This window comes from Marmota marmota, unplaced genomic scaffold, assembly GCF_001458135.2.
Source record: "Marmota marmota marmota unplaced genomic scaffold, marMar, whole genome shotgun sequence".
Classification (NCBI taxonomy): Eukaryota; Metazoa; Chordata; class Mammalia; order Rodentia; family Sciuridae; genus Marmota; species Marmota marmota.
In genome coordinates this window covers 57,271,594-57,283,924 of record NW_025999968.1, presented here as the reverse complement: position 1 = coordinate 57,283,924, position 12,331 = coordinate 57,271,594, and the positions used below count along the sequence as shown (strand labels likewise).

General features: G+C 47.1%; 1 protein-coding gene across 1 annotated transcript in view; it reads left to right on the top strand.

Annotated features, from left to right (window-relative positions):
* The window catches only part of Kcnj6 (potassium inwardly rectifying channel subfamily J member 6), a 186,726-nt gene extending 175,236 nt beyond the window's left edge, over window positions 1–11,490 (top strand). The window contains exon 3 of the mRNA XM_015478776.2: window positions 7,748–11,490. Coding sequence (XP_015334262.2) covers window positions 7,748–8,073 — 326 coding nt within the window. The 3' untranslated portion in view covers window positions 8,074–11,490. The remainder of the gene's footprint in view (window positions 1–7,747) is intronic.
* The last annotated feature ends 841 nt before the right edge of the window (window positions 11,491–12,331 follow it).

Sequence of the window (12,331 nt, the reverse complement as noted above, 5' to 3'; positions counted from 1 at the left end):
GCATCCAGTGCCTGGCACTCGGGGAACAGCACCCGGTGCTTCCTTCAGTCCTTCATCTATAAGTGCATCCGTTACTTTGGTAAGAGCAGGGTTAGGAGTATCATGGAGAGCATCTCTTTTTTTTCAGCCATTTTTAAAAATGCACATTTTGATTTGCTGCTGCAGACTGAAAGTGCACCTCACCGGCCTCCAATTTGGGTGACAGGAGACACAGGACTGTGGATGGGAGGCATTTCTAAGCATAAAGCATTGCTCGTTGCTATTTAAATGACGCACGAGATTCCCTGACCTGCCGCTTTGGACGCCAGGCTGGGCAAATCGCCAGGATCATTCTTCCCCATTGGGTGACTCGGTGCTAGGACTGATAAACAGAGTGCTCAGCGCTTTACAACCGGGCTCACTCGGGCCCTTCTTACGAAGAACGGGCACAAGGGTCAACCAGCAGGAAAACGTCACATCACGTAGCCTGGTATTTGAAATAAAATGGCCAAGCATCTATAATCAATTCTGGTTTTGTTTTTTTTTTTTTTTTATATTGACAACATAGCCTTATTCTGCAGCATTCATAAGTGGGGAGGGTGGATCTCTCCATCTTGTTTCCCCGCCGTCTTGCTCGCCAGCAGCTTGGATGTTTGCTCTCTACTGATTGTACCTGTGGCTTACCCAGGGCTCTCTGAGGACAGCTCTCGTCTGTGTGGAGTCCGCGTATCACTAAAATCCAAAGCAGAACTTGGCCTGTCCATCCCCGTCTTGCAGGGCCTGCCTCCCTGTTTGCTCAGTGCTCCTTACAGATTCCTTAGGGGGACCTCAGTTTGTGGCCCTGGCTCCTAGGTAGGTGTTCAGTCCCTCTGTGACCAAAATACCCAACAACAACTGAGAGGAGGGGAAGTTCATTTGGCTCATGGTTCCAGAGGTTCATTCTGTGGTCAGCCAAGTCCACTGCATGGGCCCAAGGTGATGAGGAGCATCATGGCCAAAGGGCCCCTTGGAGGAGAGCTGGTCAGCTCGTAACAGGATCAGGAAGCAGAGAGAGGGAAGGGGGGGGGTCACAGGGAAGATGCACCCTTCCAGGGCTCACCCCCGGTGCCCCACCTCCTCCAGCTACACCCCACCTGCCCACAGTCACCACCCAGTCCACTCAAACTAGGATGGGCTGGTCAGGTTCCAGCTCTTGCAGTCCAGTCACATCACCTTGGAACATTCCTGCATTAACACAGGAGCTTTGGGGGACACCTGTATCCAAAGCATAAGGAGGGGCCTTGCAATCACCACCAATAACAGGTCTCCCTCCCTCCACCTCCACCCTATCCTTCCCACATGGTCTTCCCAAGGAATGAGTGCCCACCAAAAGATGGATGGTTTCCACACCCTACCCTGCAAGTTAAACTCTGAGAATATCAACTAGGAACCAAACAGAGAGGGTCCTGGTGGAGAAATGTGAGTGGGCATCATCTAATCCATCTACCTGTTTGCCAAATAGAGCAAACAGGCAGGGAGAAGGTGAGCTCACTCTGTCTTCCAGAGCAGGGCACCATCTTCTCCTGCCTTTGGTCATCAGCAACTCCAAGTTCTCAAACCTTTGAACTTCAGGGCTTCTACAAACAGCAGCTCCTCCCACAGGTAAAAGAACATTTAGCCATTCAGAGCCCATGGAATCAACCACAGGGCCCTTGCACAAATGATCAGAGGCAAGCTAATGTTTCAATGAGAATGGAATTTGGTGATTTTTTTTAAACAGTATGTGATAAATACAAAATGATCACATCACAGGTTAGGTTACAAGCATAATGATAAAACACTTGAAATTTGACCACTTATTTTAAGAGCTAGAACATCACACTACCAACTTTTCCTTCTGTGGGCCCTCTCTATTGTTCATTTCCTATTTTACTAATTTATATACTGACCTTTACTCCCTATTTCCCAGGGATTCATTCTGTTGTTTATTCTTCTGATTTCTTAAATTGAACATCCTGCATATCAGTTTTCAGATTTCCTCCTTTCCTGATATTATCATTTAGGTTGATAAGTTTGTCTTCCTGACCTATAACCCACAGTTTGACATTTAGAATTTCAACACTATTCAGTTCTAAGTGTTACTGAATTTCCTTTACTGCTTCTTCGGTTGTCTGGAAGCGTGACTATGTCATGAAATGCAAGGTCATTGCTTCTGTTCATCTGATTGTTTTCTGTCCTTCACGCACAGAGCTCAGGATTGGAGGAGTTCCTGATGGGACTCCTCCAGTCCTCTGCTCGGTGGGGTTTCCCACCCTTTTCAGGCCCTGGCCCTCTCTTCTCAGCCTCCTTCCTATAAAGACAAGGTTTCTCAGCATTTTTGCCATCTGAGCTGCTGTGTGCTCTCAGTCAACTGGGGTCACTGTTGGGGAGAAGAGGCAGGAGGAGCCCGTAGCCACAGGATCCCTTTGCCAGGACTCCTGTCAGCGGCCGTCCCCGGGCACTCAGCGCCTCTGCAGAGCAACTGGTTACAGGCCGCACTCGGGCCGGGCTGGAGCCTCACGCTTGGCAGAGGGAGCCCCACCCATTCCCTGGCTCCAGAGCACCTGCTCCTGGCTCTGCCCAGGGAGAGGGGGCCTCCTGAGAGACTCTGCCGTCAGCACTCGCTGGCACTGGGGCCACTGGAAAGCCAGAGGAGACTGAGGAAGCGGGACAAGGAATTCCCCTGGACACGTCAGTCTTCAGGTCTCGCTCCTAGCCCCTCCTCCGGCCACTCTGGACTTTCCAGCCTCTGGGGCACCTGCTCTCTGTACTGTGCAGCGGTCTCGGTTGTGATGAGTGGGGAAGGAGCACGGGGTGTCCCCCCTCTTCCCTAGCTCCAGGAGTCCTGGCTCCTACTTTCCGCCAACTCAGGTGTGATTCAAGCTGTGGTTTTGGAGGTTTCCAGCATCTCGGACTCTAGCTGAGGGTCCTTCCTGTGTAGTCTGACCTAAGTCAGAGGCAGAAGTCTGCTCTTTCCTAAGGCACCCTTTCGTTCAGTAATGCAGCTCTAATGTCACCAGGGAGCGACAGCAAGCCGTCCCTGGGCACCTCCTGAGTCATGGTTTCCTCTTAGCGTCAAGTACCTGCGTGGAGTGGGAGCCTCCTTTGTTGAAGCGTCAGCCAAGGCCAGGGACACGGGCGACGTGTGAATCCGATGCGTTCATTAGCGTGGCTCAGCCTTTCACGTGGACACCAGTATCAAGACATGCTGCGGCACCCCAGAAACAGACACAAGTTTATTTGTCAACCAAGTTCGTTAATAAAAGGAAAGCAAAACAAAACAAGAGGCCAGACAGCCAGCATGGCCACAGGGTGTGACCAGAACTAGGAGACTGAGAGCAGCTCCCCACCATTTACTCTTCACCAATGAGGCCTCGTTTTCCAGAGTTCCTCACCCACGGGCCAGGCTCCTCAGGATCACCTCCCCCTGACCTGCAGAGCAGGTACGGACGCGGACACCATTCGGCAGCTCCACCTCCTCTGAGACTAGCCAAGTTGATTTCACTCTGTCACTTTTTCAAATTCAGCGGGGGTGGGGGCACTGAACTGGGACCAAGGTCAATATGTGAAAAAGACTCTATTTCTAAAGGAAAGAAAAAATACCAACTTACCTGAGGAAAGCTTTTTGATATCTTACTGATAGACAAGCACATTAATGTGCTTTCTATGTCACTTTTAAAGTGAATTCAGATGCCAACGATGAATAAAAACTGTAAAAGCATGCAAGAGCATGGGCTTAAATCTTCTTTTTAATACACAAATTAAATACTCCTATTAAAATGGCATTAGAAAGAGGTATTTTGCTCTTCCCACAGACCTCGGTAAGTCTATTTGTTGGTTAGAGCTGCCGTAATGTTTCACGGATTTGATGGCTTAGACGTCACAAATTTATTTTTTCACAATTCTGAACTCCAGAAGTGTGAGAGCAAGCTGTCAGAGGATTGGCTCCTTCTGAAGACTCTCCCTGGCCTGCAGATGGTGACTTCTGCCTGTCCTCACGTGGTCATCCCTCTGCATAGTTTGTGTCCTCATCTCCTCTTCTTATAAGGACATGGTCACATTGGTTAAGGCCCACCCAGATGACTTTATTTTAACTTTATTACCTCTTTTAAAGATCTCATCTCAAAATGCATCATTGTGAAATACTGGGGGTTAGGATCTCAACCTGTGGGTTTGAAGGAACACAATTCAGCCATCTCAGTACACTTGGGCCCATAATAGCACAGTTTTCACAAAGTTACTCAATACTATCAACATTGCCCTCAAGAAATAGCCATGCCACATACTTTTGAATCACATCATTTTATTTATTGAATTAACTATAGTATATCTACATAATGGAATAACAAAAATGGCATCAAAATGAAATAACCATAAAATTACACTAGAGAAAAACATATTTATGTAGTTACCTTTACCAGACCTTCCTTTTTTTGTTTCTTGATGAGGTCTGAGTTATTGTCTAGTATCCCTTCATCTTGCAGAAGGTCTTCATATATTATTCTTGTAGTGCAGTATGGCTAGCGGGCTAGGCACAAATTCTCTCCATTATTGTTTGTGGAGAGAGTTAATTTCTCCATCATTGGTGAAGAATAATTTTGCTGGATATTAAGTTTTTGGTTGACAGTCTTTTTCTTTGTGTTTGCTTTGAAAAATATCTTCCCACTGCCTTCTCACTTCCACAGTGTTTTATGAGAAATCGGCTGTTAGGATTATCAAGGATCACTTCTATGTGATGAGTTACTTATCTCTTGCTGATTTCAGGATGCCCTCTTTATGATTATGCTTCAACAGTTTAATTAAGATGTGCTAGGTACGAATATCTTTGAGTCTTATTTAGAGTTTGTTTAGCTTCTTGGATCTGGTTTTCAGCCATTACATCTTCAATTATTTCTTCCTCTCCTTTCTCTCTATATTCTTCTTCTGAGACTCCCATTATGCATATGTTGGTATCTCAATCTCTGAGACTATGCTCATGTTTCTTCATTCTTTTTTATTTATTTTCCTCGATAGTCTTCATTACGCTCACTGATCTTTAAGCTAACTGATTCCTTCTTCTGACAACTCAAATATGCTGTCCCTCCAGTGAAGCTTTCTTTCATATATTGTACTTTTCACCTGAGAATCAATTTTGGTATTTTACATATAATTTGTATTTATTTACAGATATTCTCTACTTGGTGAGACATCATTCTCCTAATTCCCTTCATTTTAAAAAAAAAAAAAAAACATGACTTACTTTAGTCCTTTGGATATGTTTTAAATAGTTCATTTAAAGTTTTTGTCTAATGACTCCAGTGTCTGGACTTTCTCAGGGAAAGTTTTCCTTGACTACTTTCTTTCTATGTATGGGGCATACTTTCTTCTTTCTTTGCATTCATAAGTTTTTGTGGAAAATAATATAATGTATCAACCCTAAGAATAAAAATTCCCCTTCCTCTCAAGATTTCTGTTGTTGTTACTATGTGTATTTTTTAGTGACTTTTCAGAGAAAATTCTATAAGTTTTGTACTCTTTTGTGTTTGATTACTAAGGTCTCTACTCAGTTAACTTAGTGGCCAGCTAATGATTAGACAAAAATTTCCTTAAAATCCTGTAACAAATAAGTCCCTCAGTCTTTGTCAAAAGGCTCTGCATTCATAATAGGCCTACCTGAAACACTCAGGCAGGCACTTTACAACTCTTGCTTGCACAAGCCTCAAGGTCAACTAGAGGTGAGCTCAGGGCTTTCTCAGGTCTTTCTCAGACATGTTCACAGTCCCACACTCACATGTGTTAACATGAGTTAACTTACAGAACTCTAATTTATTTTGTCAATTTTTGCCAGTGTTCTCATCTCCTTTATGAAGAAATGAGATTTCCAAAGTTTTCATTTCACATTTCTAATAGCATCCTCTTGACTGTATCCTATGAAGCTCCTTCATACTCATTGCCAAAGTTCTAATTCTCTCTTCAGCCAATTCCAACTACTGTAAAACTCCATTTAGACTTTAATTTGAATATTTGTATTTATTTCCAGTTCTGTTTGGTTATTTATGCAGCCAGAAATGAAAGTCTGGGTAGATTATATTTTATATTATGTTATGTGATTGCCAGAAACAATCAGCAGTAATTGTTTAATATTGTGTCTGTCTGGGAAAGCAACAGGATAGTCAGAATATGAGAGGAAAATCTGCAGAAAGATGGTCATGGGGGCTTTGAAGCACTCTGACATATTCCTGAAGTCCCTGAGCATGTGTAGAGCTGTAAGCACACACTTCCATTATGAAAATAAAGTTGTTTAGCATCTTTTCCCCTGGTTTCCCATTCGTGCCTCATGCTGAGCCCACATATCTCTACCATCCCGCCTGCCCCCACCACCTCCAGCACAGATAGAGGAACTCAAAAACCATTTGAGAAACAACAGCAAGGCAGTGTTGATCTGCTCTCCTCTGTACATAGGAGCCCCCGCAGGGCTCATTTTACAGGTGGGGTTTTGTGGGGTTGACGAGTGGAAAAGGGCAGGAAGAGGGCTGGAGTCGGGGCTGGTGCTGCTGGGCCCTCACGGTTGCAGCTGAGTCAAACCCGTAAATCCCAGTTTCTTCTTCTAGACACAAGAAGCAAGTTCAATGCCTCAGGAGTATTTTGTGGCCCTGACTCTTCTGCATAAACCTCACACGTCTCCATTTCCCCTACCCCACCACAAGGCAGTAGCTTAATACGCGTTACTGGCTGTCCTGACAAATGACATACTGACTAGCTGACCAGCCGCTGTCCTGAATGAACTCAGGTCCACAGCAAGACTATCATGAGTCTTTGGTTGTGTTGCTTTGTGGGTCCCTTGCTCTACTGAAAAGTTGTTGTCTTAATTATACTTTATAACTGTGTTGGTATAAAGGTGAGTATAGTAACATTTTCTTCTACATTTTCTTAATCCACACTTTGAAATAAATTCAAACATTTTGTGAGCCCTTTATAGCATCTGTGAGCCCAAACACTATACCTACTTGCCGAACAGAAATTTGGTCCCCAGCAAATGACCACATGAATGCTTCCATTTCCTAAGAATGTTAATGAAAGAGCTTAGGCCTGGTTTTTCCGATAAGATACACGGTTGCCCTTCATTCTGTCAGGTCACATTTGAAAGCCCTTTTCCTGGGCTGTCAGTAGTTCACGTGGCATTTTGTGCAAATAAGAAGAGGGGGAAGCCCTTAAATTCCTGTTGCACTATCTGAGCAGATTTCCCTGGTGGCCGAGGGAAAGTGGAAATTCAGGTGTGTACCCTTCCAGCCAAGGCCAAGGCCATGGCCTGGGTGTCATGACAGTGGGAGGGGAATCCTAGCCCCTGCCCCCAGCTCAGAGGCCACCTAAGTGTAGTTCCATGAGCCAGACTGCATTCTAGGTCTGTGACCAAAGAATTCAAGTCCCACTAGCACTGAGGCAGAGCCTCTGAAAGCACAGGTAACCAGAGTCGTGACCTCAGGACTCTCCAGGGTGGAGGGGACAAGGCAGAATCACAGTCACATATAACCCTGTGTGCACACTCACACTGGCTTTCTCATGGGAATGCACAGGCATGCAGGCGCCTGTGGTCCCCTGAGTCCTGGAACCTCCATGGCTCTGTGTCTACAATGTGAATGATACCTCCACGGTGTTGGCCCCTTGTGCATCTCTCAGTGCACCCGAAGGCCACCCCAGGCAGCCCTGCCCGGCTCACTGAGCATCCTGGGCCTGGGAAAGCTCACTAAAGCCTCCCTTCTTCTCTCCGCAGGGATGACGTGCCAAGCCCGAAGCTCCTACATCACCAGTGAGATCCTGTGGGGTTACCGGTTCACGCCCGTCCTGACGCTGGAGGACGGCTTCTACGAAGTTGACTACAACAGCTTCCACGAGACCTACGAGACCAGCACCCCGTCCCTTAGTGCCAAAGAGCTGGCCGAGCTGGCCAGCAGGGCAGAGATGCCCCTGAGTTGGTCTGTGTCCAGCAAACTCAACCAACATGCAGAACTGGAGACTGAGGAGGAAGAGAAAAATCAGGAAGAGCAAACAGAAAGGAATGGTGACGTGGCAAATCTAGAGAATGAGTCCAAAGTTTAGCGCCTGGCTGGGCCCCCCTCCCTCCTGCCCCAGATGTGGCCTTTCCTCGTCACTCATCCTCTTTCTTTTGGTCTCTCTGGCTTTGTTCTTTATACTTAATTTTGACATCACCAGAAAACAAGTCTTCAAGGTGTAAAATCCCTACCTGCCCTCTCTCAGCTGTTCAGATTGACAAGGTAGACCAGATGGTTAAGGAGCCGTGGGCCCACATTTGTGGCCCAAGTTTGATCTCTTCTCAAAATACCCACCTTCAACTCCTAGAGATTTGAGCTGCTAACCTGCATGTGTCGAACAATACCAGATCACTCTAAAGGGAGTGTCCAAGATTTTACCTGGGATGTGACGAGCGAGGTCTCCGGTGCCTATCTACCGCGCAGCGAGTCATAGGGTACAGCCCTGAGTTTTATAGATCCCACACATTTCATCTGCTACAGGGTAAGGTGCTTGCCCGTGCGGGCACTGCAGGTATAGGACCCAGGTGAGCTAAAGACTAACCACTGTACATATATATGCCTTATGTAATTTTTTCTTTTGGCAATTAGTAATAAAGCCCAGCATGTACAAAAGTACTGTCGAACAGAACTTCTATTAAATAATGTATATAGATGTATCATTAATGTAGTTTTAGATATCTGACTTTAGAAATAAGAAGAAAAAAAAGATTCCCAATGTACAATAGGCATTTCTTTTTTGATATCTGTGTTTTCCAACTATTTTGATTTCATGAACTGCTGGCCCTTTAATGCATGGCCTTTGTTCTGGGTCCCAGACAGGCAGCCATTAGGGTTCCTCTCTGTTCCCTTGCTGATCCTTTTGTTGAACCTAATAAGCCATAGGGTTCGGGGGCAGGTGGGAGATCCAGTAGACAGGAAGACCCACCACCAATAAGCTGATATACTGTGACATGTTTACAAAACAGGTGTCATTTCCTTCAAGAGAACAAGGGCCTCACTAACCAGCCAGGGAGAGACTCCCCGGAACGGCCCTTCTCTAGCATGTCACCAATGATGTGTTGATGCTTTTTGAGTGAGCTCTCGCCCTTTGGGATACAACTGTTTAGGGAACTTTTCTGCAAATCCAACTGATCCTCCCTGTAATCATGAGAACGTGCACTCTAGGCAAGATGGCTTGGGTCTGAAGCCACGGAACTAGGGAGGGCCATGATGGTGGCACACAGTGTCCTCGTTGAGCTCCCCTGCCAGGCGCCACCTGGCCTGGAGGAGGGCATCTTGCCTGTCCTGGGGGCTGAGCCATCCACACTTCTTGCATTGGGATTTTTTTTCGTCTTCTTTTATAATTACGAAGTGACCAGTATTCAGTATTCAAAGATTAGATCAACAGTTTTAGTCACTGTCTAAGACATCTCTCTAGGGTGTGCCACTATTTTAAAAAATCAAACCCAAAGCATCTGTCAATGAAAAGAAAGCCAAAAAAAACGTAGCCTTAATTCATTTTAACATGCAGAGATGAAAGAAGGAAGGAAGGATGGATGGATGGAAGGGAGGAAGGGAGGGAGGAAGGAAGGAAAAAGAGGGTGGTTTTGTACTGCAAACCCAAATTTCAAAATGAAAACAATAGAGAAGGAAGAGGACTCAGACAAAACCTCAGGGGCAGGTGGAGATTTTGCACTGAAAAGATCCTTCACGTTAATTTCGCATTTACAAACTGTCTGTTCTCCAACACGGTGGCCCGTCATGAATATTCATTGAGTGGATCCAAGTTTATTCTCAGCTCCTACAGCTGTGCTGCAGTTTGAGGCTTTGGGCTATGAGGTCAAGGAGATCAAACCGGCTGTCCCTCTGTGACCCCTGGCCTTGCCCGACCGTGGGGCACGGGCCTTTGCTCTACTTAGGGACCCTGTCTACCAGAAAGGACACCCCAGAGATAAGGAAGGCAGCCCCTCTGGTGAATGCATCAGGACAACAGCTTCTTGACTCTGACTGCAGAAACCACAGCTGTCACCGCGAGCCCCTGCCAGCACCTCATCCTTGGCGTCCATTGTCTGTTGAATCCTTTATTCCTTCCACAGGGTCAAAGGAGGAGTCGGCAAGGAGGAGCCGGCCGGGCTCTTCCTGCGCTCTCCGGAGGCTGTGGGCAGTAGGGACCTGACCTCGCTGGAGCCTTAGGATGGGCGCCCCTGGCCCTGGGCACAACCTACAGTGTCCAGGGCTTTGGGGGCAGCGCCAGTAGCACAAATCGGCCCGGGGCTGCGGCTCGGCTGCTGATCTAGCTCTTGAAGTACCTTCTTGAATCCGGAACTGAGGCTCCAAGGACAAACTCTGCAGCGGGGGGCCTGGTCCCTTCTTGCCTGACCTTTAGCACAACGGAAGCAAGAGCGGACGCCTGGGTCTCCCGCAGGTCTGACCCCAGGGCACCCCCCGGGGGGAAGGTCCCTCCCGTGTCCCACTGTCTTGGTGTCGGTGTCGCTGGGCACAGAACTCGAACCAAATCTCGTAATTTTCATAACGTGAGCTCTGAATCTTTAGAGGAGGACGCTCCTGAAGGACTTTTGTTAGAATGTCCCTTTAAAACACGTCTATTTTTCTACAGTTTAACAGTGTATTTTGTGTCAACTGTTAAAATTTGGAGGTGAAACAAGTTCATTAAGACTGAATTTTCTAAGCAGCAAGTAGTGAGTGGGGTTTTTCACGACGACGGTTGGACCAGGGGACCCCACGGTTTCTACCCTTTGTGTTCCACAAGGCCCAGCCCTCGTCCACCGGGAGGTCCCGCCCTCCGTCCAGCAAATCAACTGCTTTGAAATAAAGAAGGCGGTCTAAATGCACCACCGATGCCACGGCCACGGGCTTGCTCTCGCCTCGCCTCGGGTGAGAGTTGCGGTCAGGGGCAGCTGAGTCGCCTTTCCATAAAGCGTGGTGAGGTCCCTGAGCCAGGGAGGCTGGCGGTGAAGCCTGACCTGGACCCCGTCTGGCGGAGTGAGAGAGGTGCCAGTCCCCTGGAGGTCTCACCTCCCCCGGCCCAGCACGCTCTCCAGTTCATCTCTAAGTCCTGGGTGTCGCTCATCAGGGTGTGTATGCTGCTGGCTGTCCCCCGCCGTCTGCGTCAGCCCATCCGCAGCCACCGTAATGGGAGGCGCTACCCTTCCCAGCCAGCCTGGTTGACCCCATGACCACTCTGTGTCCAAGAGGCAGAGCTCTTCCCCTGCTGCCCTTGTCCCTCTGTCCATTCCTTCTGCTCTTTCCCTTGTTCTCTGGTTTCGAATCCATTGATGGGATTCAGTATCTTGGGTTCCCTAAGAAATCCATCTGCTCTCTCTAAAGCTGTCAGCCTATTGGCCTATTTCTTTGTTTTTTTCGTTTTGGTTTTTTTTTTTTTTTTTTTTTTTTGGTTTTTGTTTGTTTGTTTTTTTTTTTTTTTTTTGTACCGGGGATTGAACCCAGGGGCTCGCAACCACTGAGCCTCATCCCCAGCCCTTTTTATTTTGTATTTTGAGACAGGGCCTCACTGAATTGCAGAGGGCCTTGCTAAGTTGCTAGAACTGGCTTAGAATTCAAGGTCCTCCTGCCTCAGCCTCCTGAGCAGCTGGGGCTCCGGCGGGTGCCTGTGTGCCCAGCTCTGTCAGCCTATTTCTTAAGCACAATTTTCCCTTCCAGGCTCAACCGACCACTCCAGGGCTCTGACTTATCTATTTCCAAAACACTCTAATTATTTATGATTTCACGGAAAAGCCTAAATTCTCCATGCTCCAGAGGCACCCTCTCATGACCTCCTTCCCTGCATTTTCTTACATTTCATTGATTGGAGTCAGTCTCTTTGGGTTATTCAGAAACAGTTTATAAAACACGGGAACAGAAGAGCATAAGAGAACCTTGCAAATTCCACGGCTCGCGGGGAGGTGGTTTGATTAGCTTGGAGGGCACACTTAAAATGCTCATAGTAAGTCACTTCAGAATGGCTCACGGGGAGAGTCGACTCAGTCTCTCCCTCCTCCACTTGGGTGATATTCAGTGTGAGTCAGAAGGGTCGGGAAGGTAGAGGACAAGAAAATCCATGGCACGCCATTACCTTCTATCACAACTCCCTTCCCACCGTTGGCTGCAAAGTTGGAAAACATGACAACATATGTACAATAGACAATTCGTTGATATTACACACTGTCAAATAATACCTGCTTTCTAGACTTCACAGCCAACCTGGGTTTAAGAAAATTGGATCCTTTAATCTGAAATAGAGTCGACCACCACTCTTCCCACTGTTTCTGCCCTGTCTTGGAGGGTTTTGATGCAGAGTATCATCC